Genomic DNA, 19818 nt, shown 5'->3' with positions numbered 1-19818 from the left:
CCGCTCAGGCACCAGCAGCCCCCCGGCCGCGGCCGAGCGCGGCCCACGCGGCGGCGATGGCGCCGGAGAGAAGCCCCGCCCCTTTCCTCCCCTCCCCGCGCGGAGCGGCGCGCGGCGCACGCCGGGAGCTGTAGTTCGTCGCGCGGCGTCGCTCTGCGTCGGGCGAGGGCCGCCTGCGGCTCCCGTGGTGCCCCGCGCGGGGTGAGGTGCCCGGATGTGCCCGGCGCCGGAAGAGAAGCGGGCTCTCCTCGCGGCCGGCCATCTTGTGCGGCAGGCAGCAGGGCGCGGGGGGCCCCGGCAGCATCGGAGCAGGATCCCGCCGACGGGGGCCCATCATGCCCGGACACCTGCAGGAGGGCTTCGGCTGCGTCGTCACCAACCGCTTCGACCAGCTCTTTGATGACGAGTCCGACCCCTTCGAGGTTCTGCGGGCGGCCGAGACCCGGAGGAAAGAGAGCGGCGGCGGCGGCGGGGGCCAAGGGGGCGGCGGGGCCCGCGGCGGCCCGGCGGGCGCCCAGAACAGCTCCTCGGGCGGGGCGGGCGGCGGCGGCCCGGGCCAGGCGGGCGCGGGCGGCGGCCCCGGCAGCGCGGCCAAGCAGCTGCGCAGGGAGTCCCAGAAGGAGCGCAAGAACCCGCTGCCGCCCTTCGCCGCCTCCGCCGGGAGCGACCGCCGGGAGGAGGGCAGCGGGCAGCCCGGCGCGCCGCTGCGGAAGGAGGGTGAGCCGGGGGCGGGGGAGCCGGGCCCCGCGCACAAAGGAGGCGGCGGGAAAGCGCGGCGCGGGGGGGGCCGGGCGGGGCCGAGCCGGGGCTGCGGCGGCCCCGCTCCCACGTGGGGCAGCGCCTGGCGGGGCCCGGAGCGCTCGTGGCCGCGCGGAGCCGGGAACCGGCCGGCCCAGCGACCCGTGCCCGGCTTAATTTGCCTTCGGCGCGGGGGCTGCGCTCCTCGCCATCCGCTCGGGCTGCTTCGCAGGGAACGGCGCTGCTAGGAGCTGTGTTTGTATTTAATAACTGGTCCTATGAGTCGCCAGCCGTGTTTATGTAAACGCCTAAGAAATACCACTCGGGAAACTTTGTAGGGAAAAGAAAATCGAAGTGTAAATAGTATAAAACGGATATGTAATTAGTAGGACGGCGCTCTCTGAAGAAGGGTAGATGTTGTGCACACCTTGTCCTGTAGCAAGCAGTTGCACTGGGCCCACGCTTCGGCGCATCTCAAATTGGGCAGAGCTCTGATTAAATTGGAATCCTCGAAACGCATCCAAGCGTGGTGACAGCAGGTGAGTGGGTGAGCCAATAACTCGTTACCTGCAACTTAACTCGAAGCAGACTTTTCAGAAGAGGACAGTGCTAGGTAAAAGCATCTCAATACTTCAGCACTTGCTGCAGTGCATGTTGCAAAATGATTCTCGACCACTTTTTATGCTTTTTAAGAAAGACGTTTTAATGTAATGGTTATTTTAGAAAGTAGGCCTCCTGCATGTTATTGGAAACACCTCGTGAGCAGCAGAAGTTAGGGACTGTGTTACCATACCCTCACTGAGTTTTTTTTCGTGGTGAGGAATGCCCTAATTTGTCCCGAATAGCAATTTGCTAAGCCACTGTCCTCTGGAAATACTAGTCAGCTACAGAATCATGGCGTTACCCATGTGATGTGAACCTGAAGCATGGGCAGTGTCTCTGGCCATCACGAGAGGAGGTGGAGGGTTTTGGTAGGGCTGGCATTTCATGTTTACCTCCCTCCCACTTTTCACATTCAGTTTCAAGAACAAGCACTACTTGATTATGAAAATAGTATTTTGTGGCTTACTGTGGGATTGAAACAGAGAAAGTCGGGCCTGCTTTTGCAGCAGTGCATATGGAGCACTGTAGTAAACAAAGTCACCTTCCAGTTGGAAAACATCTGGTTTTGGGGTGGGACCGTAGTTCTGACACTATAAAGGTGTTGGATGCCATGGTATTGATGGGGCTTGTATCCTGTGTGGGTGTATTGCAGTTAAAAAGTATTGCAGTATTCTAAAGGTGAAGATAGTTTGGCTGGTGAATTACCAGTTCAAAGCTTTGTGGTACTAAGAGAAATAACTTGTATTTTTGGTTCACCTTCCCCAGGAACCAGGTTTTTCTCAGCACGGGGTGTTGAACTCGAAATTTGAAAGACCTGGATTATTCATTCCAGTTCTGCAGCATACCTCCTGTGTGACACTGGCTCAGTAGCTTTCCTTGCTGAGCTTTACCTCTTGAAAAGAAATGATGTCCTTAGTTTGAGAGTCCTTTTCCATTTAAGTGGTAGCAAGTTTAACCCCTGTGTTTCCTCAGGGAGTGAGTATTGCCAAGCAAGCGATGTATGTCATGCAAACTTCATGATAAGTACAGCTTGTAAGGTAAGGAAGATGTTGTTCATTTGGGTGTGTTGGCTTGGATATCATTAACAACTCTAACTTCTTTAGCCCCACCCAAATATGACATTGCTTGTTAGTCAAGGGCTTCTTAAAACAATTTAAAAATTGGTAGCTCTTAATTTAAAAGATGGTTCACAATTCTTAAACCAGCCTCCGTGTTTGGCTTGGTGGTTTCTGTGTAAGCATTTTTGCAAGAAAGTGGTGTAACAAAGGAGTAATGTGTTTGTCCGGATCTTTCTAAAGGAGAGTAAATGGGCCTTTCAGATGAGTGGAAAACCCCCTGTATTTAAGGTCCTTAGGATGCCTCAGTGAAGAAGGCAGTGCCCACTGGAGTGATTATTTGAAAAAACTTTCAGAAGGCGAAGGCATAGAGAGAGAGGAGAGAGGGAAGAAGGCCTGTCAGTTCAGGAGCACAGGGTATTCTTGAGCTGTTTTAAGTGCACATCCAGGTGAGCTTTAGTTAGGGAGTTTGGTTTGGCCTGCGAGGGTCAATGTGGATGAATGTACCCAGTCCCCTAGCCTAGGGCTGCCTGCTCATGGTCAGGAATCCTGCCAAGGAGAGCACAGGAGAGAGAAGCAGGGTGGCTGTCACATGGGCCAGCGTGATGATGCTGACTTTGTTTTGGTGTGCATCAAGATTAAAAGCAGCTTTTGGAGAGGAAAAACCAAAAACCACCTTGCTTACCTTGGTCCTTCTTTGAAAGTTGACCATATAATTTTACAGGGATTTCTAATGTATTGTGTGCTCTGGCAGGTTTTATGTCCTACAATATTGTAAGAGTGCACACTTGTACAAAATACAATTTGATTGAAATGCTGTGCAAAAATGTGGATTAGAATTGCTGAATGGTATACAGTGACTTTTTCTATAAAGGTAAAGTTTCTCAGATTATCTAGTCACAAGGCTAAAATAAAAAAAAGTAGATTTTGGTTTACCTTCAATACTCTTTTATAGTGTTAGAGTCAGTATCTGTTCCGAAGCAACTCCACATTCCACCGATGTGTTTTGCCTGATCTTTCAGGGATAAGACGTATTGGCAGGAGGCCTGATCAGCAGCAGCAACAGCAGCAACAACAGCAGGGTGAAGGCAAGCCTATTGACAGGAGACCGGAGAGACGACCTCCTCGTGAGCGCCGCTTTGATAAACCTGCCGATGAGAAGGGTGAAGGAGGAGAATTTTCTGTTGACAAGTAAGAATTTTGTCTTGCATAACGAAGAACTTTCCTAGCTTTGATAGGAAGGGGCTGTCCTGCCTTCTGCTACTATTTTTTATTTTAAAAGGCAATTGAATAAAAATTGCTGGAATAAAAATTGATTCAATTACATTTTTCAGTTGCAAGAAGAGCATGTCTTGCAGACTACAACACATTTCTCTCCTTTTCCTTTATTTTGTCTACAAAGTTGACTCAAATTTTAGACTGGGAGTGATCTGTTATAACATGGTCAGTTCCATTGGTTGAACTGAAAATACAGTTTATCATTAGGATATCCACCATATCTGTGTAAACCTATAGCAGATAGATCAGGAGGAGAACTCAAGTGTAGCTGTTGCCTGCAGGATGAAATTTGTTTGCCTTTATGGCTGTTGCTTAAATCCATACAGCTGACGTCAAGCCAATAAAAGCTTGTCCATGTAGGTGTTTACACCTTGGCTGCAGTGACTTCTGATCTGGAAGTGGTGAAGCCTTCTTATGTCTAGGCAAGTTTTAAAGCATCTGGAGTATCATGAGGGATCCAGAATGCAAGTGTTCTGGAAGTAATGTTCAAATATCGAAGTTGTAGTAGCCAAAGTTATAATCCTTTTAGAAGTAAGTTGAAAGTACATGAGTTAAACTGAAGTTGTAGTATCATCTAGTTAGATAAACAATGCAAAGACCAAGTTGTTGGTTTTAGTGCCAGAAGATGCAAATGAACGGCAATCCTTCTGAGCAATTATTTCCACAATTCTAAAATGTGGGCATTATATATGAGGGTTTTTTCAGTGCAGTAGTTTGATAATGAAAGTGTAGCCTTGGCACAGTTACAAACAGCAATTATCAAAGGAAAGGTAAGCAAAATTCTCAGAAGAGAAAAAGAAAACCTTAAAAACTATGCTGTAAATATTTGGACATGAAATACTCGAGTATGGCTGTTCCATGCTAGACCCATTCTTGACCGACCTATGCGTGGACGTGGTGGACTTGGAAGAGGACGTGGGCGTGGACGTGGAATGGGCAGAGGAGATGGGTTTGACTCCCGTGGCAAACGTGAATTTGACAGGCATAGTGGCAGCGATAGATCGTAAGTCTTTAACTTATTCTATCGTGGGGGGGGGGGCGGGAGGCAATTGCTATTCTTTACAATAAATACACATTTTAATATTTGCTTTTGACTTCTTGTATCTGGACACTATAATCTTAACTCAGTTTTGTTAGTTCTGTTTCACATTCACATTTCAGCGGCCTGAAGCATGAGGACAAGCGTGGTGGCAGTGGATCACACAACTGGGGAACCGTCAAAGATGAGCTAACGTTAGTAACCTGTAATTGCTTGGAAGTCTATTAGCAGAATCTTAAATCCTATCTCTTATGGATTGCAAAATGTAAAGATTTAGCTGCCTTCTTTTGCCTTTGATTTTGATAATTTTGTCTATGCCATTAAAGTAGCCTTTGCAGAATTTAGAACGTAAGCAATTTCTTATAATGTAAAATATTGCTTCACTGTTAAAAGCAGAATTTGGGGGAATGGAGAGGGTGCGTCTTGTGGAGCTTTTGAACAATTCTTTTACTAAAAGATTGATTTTGATCAGGTTAAGCATGCATTTTTACAATTATTACTTTGAAAACAGTGTTTTTAAAACCCAAATCCATTTTGTGTCTCAAGATAGAGTGGAAGGCTTTCAGAATGGGAGCTAGTAAGTGTTGGGGAGAACCCTTGGGAGGGTGGAAGGCATAGAATCCCAAGGTAGGGAGCACCAATCATTAATGAGAGAGTTTGTTTTGAAGAAGAGTGGATTGTGTAAATCTGCTATAGAAGTTAGTCATTAATCTTATGCAGCTTTAAATAGGAACGAACTTTTAAAAACAACACTCCAAACATTCTGTAATTACAGCGAATTGGATCAGTCAGCTGTAACTGAGGAAACGCCAGAGGGAGAGGAACATCCGCCTGCTGATTCTGAAAATAAGTGAGTACCACCCCTCTTGATGTTCTTTGATTGCTTCAAAGGTAGTATTGCTTGGCATGTAACCTCTGATATTTACTCCTACTGTTGCCAAACTCAGGTTATATTTTATTTGGTAGGTATGAAATTATTCGCAATGCTGCTGAAAAACTGCCTCTTTAGTAGCTGCATGTCTACAAGTTACTGCCTTCTGACACTTCATTGGTGTTATGCAGTCTCTTAGGTCACTTTCAGATTTAGTTATTAATAATCAGTTCTAATAAGCTTAGGATCTTGGGATTGCAGCTTCTAAGTACCGAATTCAAAAGTTTATAGCTGGGTGGAACCACCAAAAAAAATAGGACAAAACCTTCTGCGACTATAAGGCAATGTTTTTCAAACAGCGTTTCAAAGCAGCTGTTGAGCTATGTGACTAGCCAGTAGAAGAAAGGTTGTATCTCTTTTATTCTCCAGCCACTGTGTATGCTGTCATATTTCGAATTTGTAATGTGATTGCTTCTAATTTCACTTGAAAATTTGCAGAAGAAACCAGTGACTGGGCAGGTGAATTACAGAGTAACTGGAGAAGCAATATGAGCGGTATAGAATCATAGATTGTTTGGTTGGAAAACACCTTTGATACCTAAGTCCAACTGTACTTGTACACTACTAAACCATGTACCTGAGCACCACATCCACCGATCTTTTAAATATCACTAGGGGTTATATGCCTCAACCAACCCCCTGGGCAGCCTGTTCCAGTGCCTGATAACCCTTTCAGTGAAGAAATTTCTCCTGATATCTAATCTAAACCTCCCCTGGTGCAGCTTGAGGACATTCTGTCTTGTCTTGCTACTTGGGAGAAAAGACCAACACTTGCCTCGCTTACAGCCTCCTTTATAGTTGTAGACAGTGATAAGGTCTCCCTCAGCTTCCTCTTCTCCAGGCTAAACAACCCCAGTTCCCTCAGCCGCTCCTCATAAGGCTTGTTCTCCAGCCCCTTCACCAGCTTCTTTACTCTCCACTGGACATGCTCCAGGACCTCAATGTCTTCCTTGTAGTGAGGGTCTCGGAACAACACAGGATTCAAGGTGTGGCCTCACCAGTGCTGAGTCTAGGGGCATAATCACTTCCCCAGTCCTGCTGACCACGCTGTTTCTGATACAGGCCAGGATGCCGTTGGCCTTCTTGGCTACCTGGGCACACTGCTGGTTCACGTTCAGCCAGCCCTCAGCCAACACCCCGAGGTCCTGCTCTGCCAGGCAGCTCTCCAGCCACTCCTCCGCAAGGCTGTAGCATGGGGTTGTGTCCCAAGTGCAGGACCTGACACTTGGCCTTGTTGAAGTTCATCCCATTGGCCTCAGCCCATCGATCCAGCCTGTTCAGATCCCTCTGCAGAGACTCCTTCCCCTCAAGGAGATCAACACTTTTCTTCAGCTTAGTGTCATCCATGAACCTACTAAGGGTGCAGTCAATCCCTTCATATCTAGGTCATTGATAAAGATGTTGGACAGAACTGGACCCAGCACCAAGTCCTTGAGAATGTCACTTGTGACCAGCCTCCAACTGGATTTAAATCCATTTGCTACCACCCTTTAAACCTGGCTGTTCAGCCAGTTTTTTACCCTGAGAGTATGCCTTTGGCAGCCAGTTCCCTAAGTGAAGTGCTGTGAGAAGTGGTGTCAAAGGCTTCACTAAAGTTCAGATGAACAACTACCTCCATGGTCTTTGCCTCATCCAGTACATGGGTAACGTTGTCATGGAAGGAGATCAGGTTAGTGGTAAAAGGGGTATAATTGCTGCATAGAGAATAAGAAGTGGCACTAGTTTAACTACAAAAAGACTAAATGCTGTTACCTCTCTAAGCTTAAGGACTCCTGTATATGCAAGTAGTATATGACTTTTAAAGGAATTACAGCTTGTGCGTTGGTTAGAAACTGCAAGCTAGCCAGTCTTTAAAAAAGTTAGTCTTCAATTCTGGAGTCGTCAGCACAGGAGGGACGTGGATCTACTGGAGTGAATCTGGAGGAGGCTGCAAGGATGATCAGAGGGCTGGAGCACCTCCCATATGGACAGGCTGAGAGAATTGGACTTGTTTAACTTGGAGAAGAGAAGACTCTAGGGAGACCTTACAGCAGCCTTCCAGTACTTAAAGTGGGGACCTGCAGGAAATCTGGGGAGGAACCATTTATCAGGGAGTGCAGGAACAGAACAGGGGGTTATGGTTTTAAGCTGAAAGAGAGGAGATTTAGACTAGGTATCAGGAAGACATTTTTTACTGTGAGGGTGGTGAGGCACTGGAATAGGTTATCCAGAGAAGTTGTGGATGCCCCATTCCTGTCTTTGGTTCAATGAAGGAAGCAGATTATCCAAAGTTGATTGAATTCTGTTTTTTTTAAAACATAAGCAACTTGAAAATTGTGGTAAGAACAAGCGCTGTCTTACTGCCTTAACTTGGACCTTTGAAAGAGAGGTATCTTGAAAAGGGAAGAAAAAGATCCAAATGTGTCCACTGCAGAAGTTAGGCCTTCAGATTTGTGAAGAAAATTGTCATTAATGTGGAGGACAGGCTGGATCAGTCTTAATTTTAACATTTTGCTTTGCTGTGCTCACCATTGAGTTGCTTAAAGGTGTCTGGCTGTTGGTGCTCTGGCTACAGATGAGATTTCACGTGTGCTTGCTGAGTGGTGGAAACAAGGGGTTTTCAAACACCTCTTAACTGCTAAGCATCTGACAAACTTTTATAACCTGGTGCTGATTAACAACTGATTTTGCATTTGTTGAATTTAAAATGTGAGTTCAAAGTCATGACCATAATATTTGTGGATTTGCTACAGGGAGAATGAGGTTGAAGAGGTTAAGGAGGAAGGTCCTAAGGAAATGACCCTGGATGAGTGGAAAGCTATTCAAAGTAAGGATCGTGCAAAAGTTGAGTTCAACATCCGTAAACCAAATGAGGGTGCTGATGGGCAATGGAAAAAAGGATTCGTTCTTCACAAGTCAAAGAGCGAGGAGGTAAAGTGATTTTCAGTGTTTGCCTGTATCCAGATTGTGCAGGTTTTTCTGTGGATCTGTACTTCTTGCAGTGGAAGCGTTGTTCTTTGGCTACAGGTTGGCATCTCAGGAGTTTCTACAGTGGGAACAACATCTCTCCTAGTGTAGCAGGTTTAGTGGGAGCATAAGGAGCCACTCTCACTGTGGTTAGTCTTAGCACTTGATCTGTACCCTTAGGTTGGTGCATACTGTGTTATAATCTAGGGATAATACTAGAGTGCTGCACATCTGGTCCCGACTGTGTCTTCGCAAGCATGTTAGAAAAGGTTTGTCAGTATCAAATTTATTTATTTGCTTTTTTCTTTTTAAAGAAAGCTTGTGTTAGTTAGCAACTCTGTTAGTGCCACACAGTATGTGTATTTATAGCGCTTGCTAAACAATGATGCAAGATGTAAAAAAAATACTGGCCATGCCTCAGACACCTTCATACCTGAACTGTAGGTCTGAAGTTTGTGACGTAAGTAGCTTCTTGGTTTATAGTGATTTAGACAAGTGTCCTTGATACTTTTGAGAAGCCAGGGGAAATACATTTGTATGGTTCAGTGACATTCAATGTAGTTGCTATAGAATTATTTTAAAGTTGTAGTTTCTCAAGCATACTCTATTCAGTCATCGGAAGATTTTAGTTATTCTGTTCTAAGGTAGTAGGAGTGATGAGGAGAAACATAATCTTTTAGTTCAGAAGGGAGGGAAGTGCCGAGAACTGTTTTCTGATGCAGAGCTGCAGTTATCTTTGTTTTTAACACTCTATAATATCTTAAGTAGGCCACTGTAAATGGGTGGCCTGCAACTTTGTATACCAGATGGTTCTGACTCCCTTTGAAGTAACTGGATAGTATGTAATGTGCTGTTTGGTCTTCTGATGAAGTGTTTATGAAGTGTTTATGCTTTTTCACACTTTGTCAATGTTTTCTTGTATGCTGGAGACATAATACGGATGGGGAGGTGCTGCTCAGTACTTTCAAATGAAAACTTCATTACTAATCTCATTGAACTCAGTGAGTTTTGACTCCATCATGCCGTTTTGTTTTCTTGCTGTATAAGGTAGTTCTGCTCTTTAAATGATTTGCCTATCTTTTTGTTTACCTAAACGGGTCAGTGTTTGAAGTGTTCGTTAAATGCTGCTTTCTGACTTGTGTAGAAAAGGGAAATGGAGTTAGGCTTAATGTTGCTGTATATTAAGAGAGTGTTTAAACATAAATACTTGTGTACTTTACCAGGATATGCTAAACTTTAGTCCTTCAAATCCTCCCACCCCCACCCCTACTCTCCCCAAAGCAGATTTGACATTTAGTCAGTTGCAGTCTTTTTAAACATATCACTGTGTGTGATGGTACATAAAGATGATTACTTTTGAGTAATTTAGAAGTTAGAAAGGTCTGGGCTCTGTTTTCCATTTGAAAAAACACTTCAGTAGTTATCTTAGAAAAATCTTAAACGAAACTAATGAGAATAATCATATTACTTTCATGGAAGAATTGATATAATTAGTAGATTGTTCTGTTGGAGGAGTGTATTCTGTTAACTTCTCTACAAAAAATGAGTATGTTTTTAGCACTGTGGCATAATGAGTTAACAGCTTCTTGCTGTATAGGCACAGAATTGAGATAGTAACAAAACTGCCTTTAAAACTAGATGCTTCCTAGCCTGGTTTTCTTTTATGTCCTGCACATATCTCCCTGTTTCATTAATTAATTGTTCACTGATCCCTTGGGAAGCAGCATGGGATTTCTTTGCTAAGTATTGTAGCCAAATGGGTGTAAAATCCATGCATTGGGAAAGCCTTTGCTGCAGCTCCTTTGAACAGGTTTAGAAGGTGGAACATTTAGAAGTTATGATCAAAACCTACCAATCGCCTGCTCTTCTTTTACTGTTTGTCTTCTTGGACATACTTAGGAAATTAAGGCTGATAAAGGGTTTCTGTGATTCTTACTGACAATAAGAAAGGAGTTGATGTGTGGAAGTGACTTGGTTTATAGGTAGGTTCTGGGTTTCAGCCCCAAATCTTCTTTACTCTTTTGGCAGATAAATCATAATATGCTCCAGTAGGTCTTCTCAGAAATCTGGATTAAAGTGTTGAGATAAGCACCCTCGTTCCTGTAGCTTGAGAACTACTGGGAAAAGGGAATATGAGGCTCTAGTGCTGATCATCTGCCTTAGTCTTATGAAAGAGCTGTCTTCCTCCTTGCGCTTTTCACTGGGGGTTAAGTGATGACACTATCCGAGGTCTTTTCTTACATCTGCTGTGCAATTACTGGAAAGCAATACTTCATATAAAACGAACTCTTAATTCTGTCTTGGATTCTTCTTGGTTTAATACAAAATCCAAGTGTATTGGCAATGCGAGTCTAATGAGATTGTTTCCAGGAGACTGGGTTATGCTGTTACATAGAGATCCTCTCTTTTTCCGTCTCAACAGCCTGGTTTGATTGCTTGAGTTTAAAGTTCTGCTGGTGCAGTTTAACAGAACATGGGGAGGAGTTACATTGTAGAGAGATCTTAACATTTGTGCAGAAAGTTGGTTACTTGTCTCCTGGAAAGACCTGTCTGCTAGTTGATCAGTTCCTTCTCCATGTCTTCTGTGTTGTCTCTTCCCTGTGCCTTCGGACTTCCTTGCTAATCTAATCGCTTCCCTAGGGGATGTTACAGCGGGAGACTGAGAAATATGTTTTGTAAGATAACAGTTCATCTTCTGAAAATTTGGAGGAGTGACTCTTGAATCAAGGCTGTGCAGAGACCTTTTCTTGTTAACAGTAATTTTCAACATCGCATGTCCTTATCTGTCTACTTCTGTAGGCAGTGCGCCTGATGCATTGAGGTATTACAGTTCAGCCCACGCGTATGGTCTTGACTGGAGTTCCCAGCAGCTTGTGTTTAAACTTTTCTGGTGTCAATCTAAGATTCTCTTGTCCCACACCTGTGGTGTAGTCCATCCTCTAGTCTTTTTGGATGTTCGCGCTGCTGTCGATCTCATCCTTTTTGCTGTTTCATGTGCTTGGTGACATCTTTACCTGGCAAGTTCATGTGACTTTGCTACCTGTTGCTTCTGTATGTAGTTGAGTCTCATTTCTTCCTTTTGTTTTCTCCCTTTGTTCCTTTTGTCATTTTGGCATGGACACGAAACTTTCATCAGACAAAGGCGATGACAGAAATGCAGGGGAGTCTGCTGGAGTCAAATGAGGTACTGATCCTTTATATCTAACTGGTAATACCTGTGTTTTGATATGAGCCTCTTCAGAAATGAAGATCTGGATATTGAGAAGTCACAAAAATAGAGGATGCAAACAGATACATCATGGAGCTCTTCTGTCCATGCCTGTTGTCTAACTGTACACCGTGTAGGGACCCATCATAATTGCTATCCTTGCTTCTAATAGAGCCGAATGCAAAACTTGTCATAAATGCGTCTGTCTATGAGTATTTAATTTTTTGCTGTTGCTGCTGTTTTTCCATATCTTGCTGTCGGCTTTGCCCCTCTTTGTCAGTAGCTTGTTCTTAATTTTTGACAGCCATCCCCAAGACGCGTTAAGTGCCTTCCACAAGCTATTGGTTATTGGATCAGAGCACGACTGAGGGTTGCCAATACAGGTTAATGAAATGCTTCCAAAGATAATGCAGAATAAGCAATTTATATGATGTTTCTGTGTCTCTTTCATCACCCAAGTGATAGAAAAGCGCAAGGAGAATATGCCACATCTGTTATTGATGTTTTAAATTAGTTTTTATTATTTTGGATACAGAATTCATTGGGTTACATACAGAATTTGCTGTTTGGGTTTAGTGGTTCGACCAAAGTTAAGTTGTGAAAATGCAATGGTTTTGGTAGATTGTAGAGTTTCTTTTTTAAGCACTAACAGAGTGGGGAAGGAGGTGCACAGAATTACAATGCAAAGCCACTGATATTGCCTCTTGGAAAGAGAATGTCATGCGATGGCAAATAAGTTGAAAACATCATCTTAGTAATCTGCAGTGATCAAAGCTGCAGATAAAATATTAAGTAGCAAGAAAGGAATCAACCATAACAAAAGGGTTTGTGTGCTGGTTTACGAACCTTCTGTGTACTTGCATTTGAGTAGTGCTGTGTCAGGCTGAGGTGTGGATGGACTTCTCTCTGAAAAATAACACTTAGGCTAGCTTCCCAAGTTTGGAAAAAGAGATCTCTGAGTGAAGGGTGTACAGTTCAAACCTTTAAAGTCAGGAATGGAATGGGGACCAGTTGTTCTGTGGAGTAAATCACAATGCAATGTTTGGAATACAGCTGCATGGTGGGGTGTTTCTTATCGTGCCTAATGAAATTGCAGCGCTCTCCACTGCAGAGCATTGTGGAGTCCAAACATACAGCCAGGCATGGAGAGGGGTAATGAGATTGGTGGGGGAGAAGACTGTATGGTTCTGTACATCACACTGCTCGCGACTGACTCAAGGAATCCTTGAAAGCAGCTTTCGGCCTTTTGGCTGCAGACCTCTCTATATCCACTGGGTGCCTTATGAAGGATCCACAAATGGTAATTAAAGGGTATGAGTCTGAATTGCACAATATGTTGCTGTTGAAAGTCTGTTGTGTAATTATGCTACAAGAGAAGTCGTATGTAGTTAGAAGGCTTATGCTTGCATATGGCAGAAAACAAGCAAATGAGAATTGCTGTGCTGAAGTTAGGGGCTTATAGGGAAAGAAGACATTGTGTGTTGTCATGTTTCCAAAATGTAGCGGCTGGGCCTTGTAAATGGTCGAGTACCTGACTAGATAACCCCTTGTTCTGTCTCAGTGTGGTCAGTTTTGCATTTTGTGTTTTGTAGATGCCAAAGCCTGACTGACCACGTGGAAAAACTATTGGTATAGAATACGAAAATAATTAATTTAAAAACACTTCATTTTTTGTTTGGTGTGTAATAATTTAAAATCTTCACATGATGTTTGACATAACTGTTCTGTGCATGCCTTGCCCTTCAAGGCTCAGGTTTCTCACTGGGAGCAAACCAACTATAAGGGAGTGTTCTGTCCTCTGAAAGGTGGGGACTGTCCTGGTTTTCAGTGTAATTGATAAGACTGGTTCTCTTTTTTCTTTTTTTTTTTTGTTTGTTTTAACTTGTGTTTGAACTGATTATGCCTGGTTTGTTTGTTGTGGCTAATACAAACCACTAAGGGATTCTTACCATCTCCCTTGTTTTAAATATTTATACAGGGTTAAGCAAATGCGAAAGTGTAGAGTACTCATTGTGCAAAATAAGGATGGGTTACAAGTAAGTATTTAAAAAGAATGAAATTAATTGATAGAACCTGAAGATTTCATCTCACTTATGTATCCTGAGAAGAGAAATGCTAGAAAATGGGCTTCTGTATTGGTGATAGTTTGGTCTCAGATAAGCCTAAACATGTTCCTTGAAAGGAACTCCAAAGCTTCCCTGAATTATCTTGGAAATGCGAAAAGCGCTTGTTTGATTATCTTGGTGTGGTTTTGTTGTCTGCACAAGTGGTGTAACTTGATTCGTAACAATTCCTGCACTGTCTTTTAAGTTGAATCAGTTGAGGTAATTGGTTGGGAGTGTATTTGGAGGTGAATGCAGATGGGAAGAGCACAACTGCAAAGGAAAAAAGTTTCTTTGGTTTTTCTTATTCATGGAGAAAAACATTCCATTTAGGCTCATGCTGAGGACTCTGTAATGGATCATCACTTCCGCAAGCCAGCAAATGATATTACATCCCAGCTGGAGATAAACTTTGGAGACCTTGGCCGCCCCGGACGTGGTGGCAGAGGGGGACGAGGAGGACGAGGGCGTGGTGGCAGGGCCAGCCGTGGAGGCAGAACTGACAAGGTGAGTGGCTCCAGTTTTGATCTAAAAGGAGTTGAGTTTCACTTGTTACTAGGACTTTCTTACAGCTAGTTTTAGGTGTCTTATTTTTGGGGAGTTGCTCTGAAAACTAACATCACATTTTAAAAGCAAGTGAAGTGCTGGTCCTTACAAGCTTACTTTAAACTAGGTTACTGTTAAGACGAAAGGATGAATGTTTTAGCAGTGTCGTTATTAAATACAAGAGGAGGTGGGGAGTAAGCTGGATTAAAAAGAAGTCCATCTTTGAACGATGTATGGAAACCCAAAATCCTGATGCTTAGGTATGGGCAAATCTTAGTGCTGTGAGATGCTCCTGTTTGTGCCACAGCAGAACTGCAAGTATTCAAGTAGTTATTTTCAGACACAGTCAGGATGGTGTATCTACATTGTAATGTGGTGGGGGTGAAAGACTGCTTTTATGGCTGCATGTTACATCCTGAATTTGAGGAATTCAGAATTTTCTTGTGGAAATAGGACACTTGTTTTTCTGTCTAGTCTGCAGTCATTTTTTTCCTCTAGTACTGGAGGCCTGAGAAAATGACTCAGGACTAAGTACTGTATAGGAGTTGGGGAAAGAACATGTAAAATTGAAATAATGTATCTACAGTAAAGATTTGATTTAATACGGATCCCCTGTTTGGCTGAAATTTATTTAATGAAACTGTTACAAGAAAATGAGTTCAGTCTGTGAGGCATGGTTTCCTTTACATTGACAGACTTGCTCATTTTTGTCTCTTGCAGGGCACTGACTTACTCTCTTTCACACTGAATTGCTTAAGTTTTAAGTTTCTTAGTTGGAAAATATCAATATAAGAAAAATTAAAGTAATCGAGTTGTTTCATTAATATGTCCTGCTTCAAGAATGCTGTTGTAAAGAAGTTAAAACTTTTCTGCAGTTTATTTTATGTTGACTTTGTTTCTTCCAGTTGGTTAAGGAGTTCGATGTGATCCACACACCTAACCAGGTTAGTGATCTCTACTGGTGTTTGTTACCTGTGGCCGAGGCTCTCCTGTTGCAGGAACTGTAACTCCCCTCCTGCAGTTTCATTTAAGAGGCAGCTGTGGCTTCAGACCCTGCCATTACTTTTTAACACTAGCTTGTGGACTGATAGCTTCTGCAAGGTGTTAGTCTTGCCCATAGGTGTTGATAAAACTTTTATTGATATGGTTTAAGTGTATCCTACTCTTCTCTTCCTAATCCCTGTGGACAAATTGAAGAGTATTCAAAAATACGTAATTTCTACATTTCATCACAGCAGGGATTTTTAGGTGTGGTACAGAGCCTTTTAAAAACTCTTGGAAGCACCAAGGAGATTCTTGGTTAATGTACAAATTTCTGAGGCTAAGTTGGCACAAAAATTTTTTCCCAACAGCAAGTTTGTTACTGGGGAGAAATTAAAACTTGAAACTAAATTTGTGCTGCAGGCAGGTCTTTTCTGTAACACTTCAGTCCTTTCACTCTGTGAGAATTAAGTGCTAGTAGAAAAGCCTTAAGTCCACACACAGGGATCCCTTTAAGGGTGGAAAATGAGATGTACCAGTAACCTTGTGCAATAATTGTCCAGGTACAGTCCGTTTGCTTATAATACCTCTTCAGATAGCTTTGATTCAAGAAGCGATATAGGAGATGCTCTAGTCCTTGGAATAAAATGTGGCTTACTGGGGGGGGAAAGTTGCTCTTCTACTAATTTATCTGGTACTAGATAGCTCACTGTACCTCTCTGAAACCTGGTGTTTCCCTATTGAATAGGGTTCAGGTTGATGTAGTTTCTAAAAAAGATTTTCCCCCCTGGGTTTGTTGGGAGTGCGGGGAGTCTTCCTGCCTGCCCCTACCCTTGGCCCATGCAAGGGCTCCCCAGTCTGTCTGCAGAGGGACAGAGGCATAACCCTGTCCCCATGGCACAGCAGCCATGTCTGTCTGCAGCTGGGGGATGCAGGCACATCGTGCTGCTCAGCTCTCAGCTGTGTAGCGAGCTGCGTTTGACTGGCAGATGGAAGGACCTGATAATGCATCAGGAATTAGAAACTGTAGGGCTTGATGCTACTGAAGGTAATAACTTTGTGATGTTTCTCTTTCAGTCAAGTGCTTCTGCTCCTGATGTAGATGATCCAGAGGCTTTCCCAGCTCTGTCCTAAACTGGATGTCATAAGCCAACCCTGCCCTCGTCGGGCCTTCCTCTCTGAGGCTTGCATGCTTAAGGATCCTAAACAACTAAGAAATCTTAAAAAAAAAAAAAAAAAGAGACTGTCATTCATACCATTCACACCTAAAGACTGAATTTTATCTGTTTTGAAAATGAACTTCTCTCGCTACACAGAAGCAACAATATGGTAGTCAGTTTTGTATTTAGAAATGTAATGGTAGCAGGGATGTTTTCATAATTTTTTCAGAGATTATGCATTCTTCATGGATACTTTTTTGTATTGCTGCTTGAAAATATGCGTTTCCAAACTTGAAATATAGGTGTGAACAGTGTGTACCAGTTAAAAGCTTTCACTTCATTTGTGTTTTTTTTTTTTATTCAGAATTTTAGACGTTTTTCCCAAACTACAAACTGGGTTTTAATTATTGCACACTATTTCTGTTTTCTTAATTCCTGTTTAGCAGACTTTTATCAGCCCACGGTCTTCTGGAATATGTGAAGTTTTAATTTGGCAGACTGTTAGTGTGCTGTGTGGGATACCAGCTCCTGGAGGACTTTAGTTTTAATTCTTAATTTCAGACTTGGAAAAACAGTCATTTTTCATCTACGTTTGGTAGTTTGTTTACACAATTTGTTATACAAAATGGATACCAGATACTTGAAAAAGATTCAAAGCACATTGGTTTACAGTTAAATACCTGTGTATCGATCCAGCAACGGTGTGGATAATTGGTCTAAACAGTTTTTTAAAACTAATATATTACACTTCTCAGTCCCCTCTTTTTACCCTTTATTCCCTCCTCCTCCCTTCAACAGAACAAGATGCTTTATTGGCAAAAAAAGTTTTTAATTTACTTAGGGTTTTTTTATGAGCTTGCTCTGCAGATGGGAGTAACCTTTCCTGTTGTCGGAGCTGGGAGGTGGGGAAGGCGGTAGCTGGTGCTCTGCACAGTCTATCTGGACTGTGGTTGGGAGGTGGAATTGAGCTGCAGTCTGACACAAGGACATCACTGCCTGATTTATTCACAGCAATGCTCTGACAGCAGCAGGAGGGAGTTGTGGCTTAGGGGATGTTGCAGTGTCTGTGTGATACAACCAAACCCCAGTGCTGCAGCTCTCCATCAGAGTTTTGTTCTGGGTTTGTGCGGTGTTGGAGATCCGATTGCTAGCTGACAAATGAATGTTTTTCAGAGTGCTGTTGTAAGGAACCCTTTCTACCCCCATAGAAATTTGCCGTGGGTTTAATTTTATCCCTGTGAACAGGAACATTACCACTTCAGTACACAAAAGGAGATGAGAGAATGGCTAATAAAGAGGGTTTCTTAGGGTTTTTATCTGCAGCATTTGTTAGGAGACTAGAAACAGGTTTCTCATTTTATTTAATGTTTTACACTTTGGACAGCTTATAACATATTTGTAGTTTCTTAACTAGGTAGATAGAAAACAAAAGGTAACGCCCTATTTTTTTAAAAGCTGTACAGGACAGTCAAAAAGTATTGGAGATCTTTGAATATGAAATCAAATTCCTTAACTGTGGGGTTGAGTTGGCTTGCTTTATCTTAACTGTTTTCTACAAAAGTTTTTGTTTGTAAACCACTGTTAATATCATTGGACTAGACTTTCTAGTGCACTCGCCTATAGTTTGAAGTACCGGGCTGTGAGAAGGAGGCAAGTTTTCAAACAGTGGATGGTGAAATCTCTTGGTTCCTTTCTCCTGATGCTGAGCAAATCCTGCAGAGGTGCTCAGTGTGGCAGCTGTTGGAGGTCTGGCACAGAGTTGTTCCTCTTCCCTCTCTCTTTGTGGTTTGGTAGAATGTGTTGCAGTTCCAGGATTAGGGACACTTCAGATAATACAATTAATTGAATACCTTGATATGCAGAAATACACTTGCAGAAAAGCTTTCTCTGTAATGTAAACCTGCTCCCCTGACCCAAACGGTGTGTTTGCTGTTAAAGTTGCCACTCACCTTTTTTCCCAGATGACTTCTGGGTCAGCCTGTCAGTCATTTGGGGCCCTGCTAGCCAGACTTTGCCAGAAGCTTTCCCTTCTCCTGCTTTAGAGCATAGAGCAGTGTCCCAAATGACATGTCATGTACAATTTTCAAGACAGCTTGTACTTAAAATCAATCCATCTGCTGTTCTGATAGATGTAAATTTGCCTCTTTCAGTCCATTTGTGTCAAGAACTAAAACTGTGAACATTAATCTTTAATATTGGTGGGTGTTAACTGAAATAAAGGTTTATTTTCATGCTCTTTTAAAAATGTCATGAAAACAGATGGAGATAAAACCACTTAGATAGTGTCTTATCTAGGTTCTGCCCCAAGAGGTCCAATTTGTGGTGATGGTGCCCAGGTGTTTCTATTGCCAGCAATGGACTTTGCCTTGGGAAAACATCTCCCTCTAAGTAGCTTATTTACAATTAATGAGCTTGCTTTTTAGTAACATTTTTCTGTCCTCTTGCTTGCTACTTTTGCTGTTATGCCAAATCCAGAGGACTAGACCTTTTAACATCTGAGCAATTTGAAAAAGTTGAGAGAAACAGAGAAGCATGTGGTGCAAATTGGCTTTTGAATGTCATGATGGCAAGGTTTGAGCATGAAAGTTCATCTTACAGTCTGAATGCCACTGATGCTGGGAGGAAACAAGACTGTTTAATAAATGCAAGTGTTAGCCAACATAAATTCTTCTGGAACATCAGAAGTCAGCACGAATACGTGGTGTTTGCAGTTGAAGGAGTTGAGACTGCTCTGACCTGTAATGGCTCTCTGCCCATGGAGATTGGTTTGCATAGCCACGCCTCTTGTTTTAATAAACACAGGACATATGCCTAAAGCTGACACTTGCAGCATTTGCTAACCTGCTTCTTTTCTAGAGTCATTACAAAGACCATATTTCCATTGTGTGCTCCTGTTCTGGTATGTCTTCACCAGGTAACAGCCTCGTAGCCAGGCTGGGTCCGTGTTGGAGCAAGCACTGTGTGCCCAAGGGAGTGATCCACGTGGCCCCTGTTGCACTCTGGAAAGGCCAAAAGTAATGTTCTTGCTGGGGGGATGTAACCCAGCTGTGGGGAAAATGGTTTGTTTGCCCTTACTGGGAAACTTCCAGGGAGGAGTTAGGAAAGTCTGGTCATTGCAAGCTCTGCATGGGAGTTTATCTAGAGGCTTGAAGAGCAAGGACAAAATGTGCTCTAGTGTTCGGTTGTCCATATGTTGAAGGTCAATATGCAGAACTAGATGACTGACAAAAT

General features: G+C 43.0%; 1 protein-coding gene across 4 annotated transcripts; it reads left to right on the top strand.

Moving 5' to 3' along the window:
* Positions 1 to 239: 239 nt before the first annotated feature.
* LOC138723157 (SERPINE1 mRNA-binding protein 1-like) lies at positions 240 to 19408 on the top strand. Of its 4 annotated transcripts, none has more exons than XM_069862048.1 (10): positions 240 to 717; positions 3419 to 3587; positions 4540 to 4677; positions 4836 to 4907; positions 5489 to 5563; positions 8377 to 8554; positions 11727 to 11774; positions 14234 to 14407; positions 15352 to 15390; positions 16505 to 19408. In XM_069862048.1, the coding sequence occupies exons 1-10, from the start codon at positions 336 to 338 to the stop codon at positions 16559 to 16561; spliced, it is 1332 nt and encodes a 443-aa protein (XP_069718149.1). In that variant the 5' UTR covers positions 240 to 335; the 3' UTR covers positions 16562 to 19408. The 4 variants fall into 4 exon arrangements, with proteins under 4 accessions (XP_069718149.1, XP_069718148.1, XP_069718150.1 ...); XM_069862047.1 differs by having other exon boundaries at positions 4812 to 4907; XM_069862049.1 differs by lacking the exon at positions 11727 to 11774 and having other exon boundaries at positions 242 to 717; positions 4812 to 4907.
* The last annotated feature ends 410 nt before the right edge of the window (positions 19409 to 19818 follow it).

This window comes from Phaenicophaeus curvirostris, chromosome 8 (assembly GCF_032191515.1).
Source record: "Phaenicophaeus curvirostris isolate KB17595 chromosome 8, BPBGC_Pcur_1.0, whole genome shotgun sequence".
NCBI classification, from domain to species: Eukaryota; Metazoa; Chordata; class Aves; order Cuculiformes; family Cuculidae; genus Phaenicophaeus; species Phaenicophaeus curvirostris.
This window is presented reverse-complemented; position numbering and strand designations above follow the sequence as displayed.

Bases quoted from the DNA above. Each gene is read 5' to 3' on its own strand.
- LOC138723157 (XM_069862047.1), top strand. From the start codon at position 336: ATGCCCGGACACCTGCAGGAGGGCTTCGGCTGCGTCGTCACCAACCGC. The intron at 5,564-8,376 runs GTGAGTACCACC...GATTTGCTACAG, and splicing joins CCTGCTGATTCTGAAAATAA to GGAGAATGAGGTTGAAGAGG. The intron at 14,408-15,351 runs GTGAGTGGCTCC...TGTTTCTTCCAG, and splicing joins GTGGAGGCAGAACTGACAAG to TTGGTTAAGGAGTTCGATGT.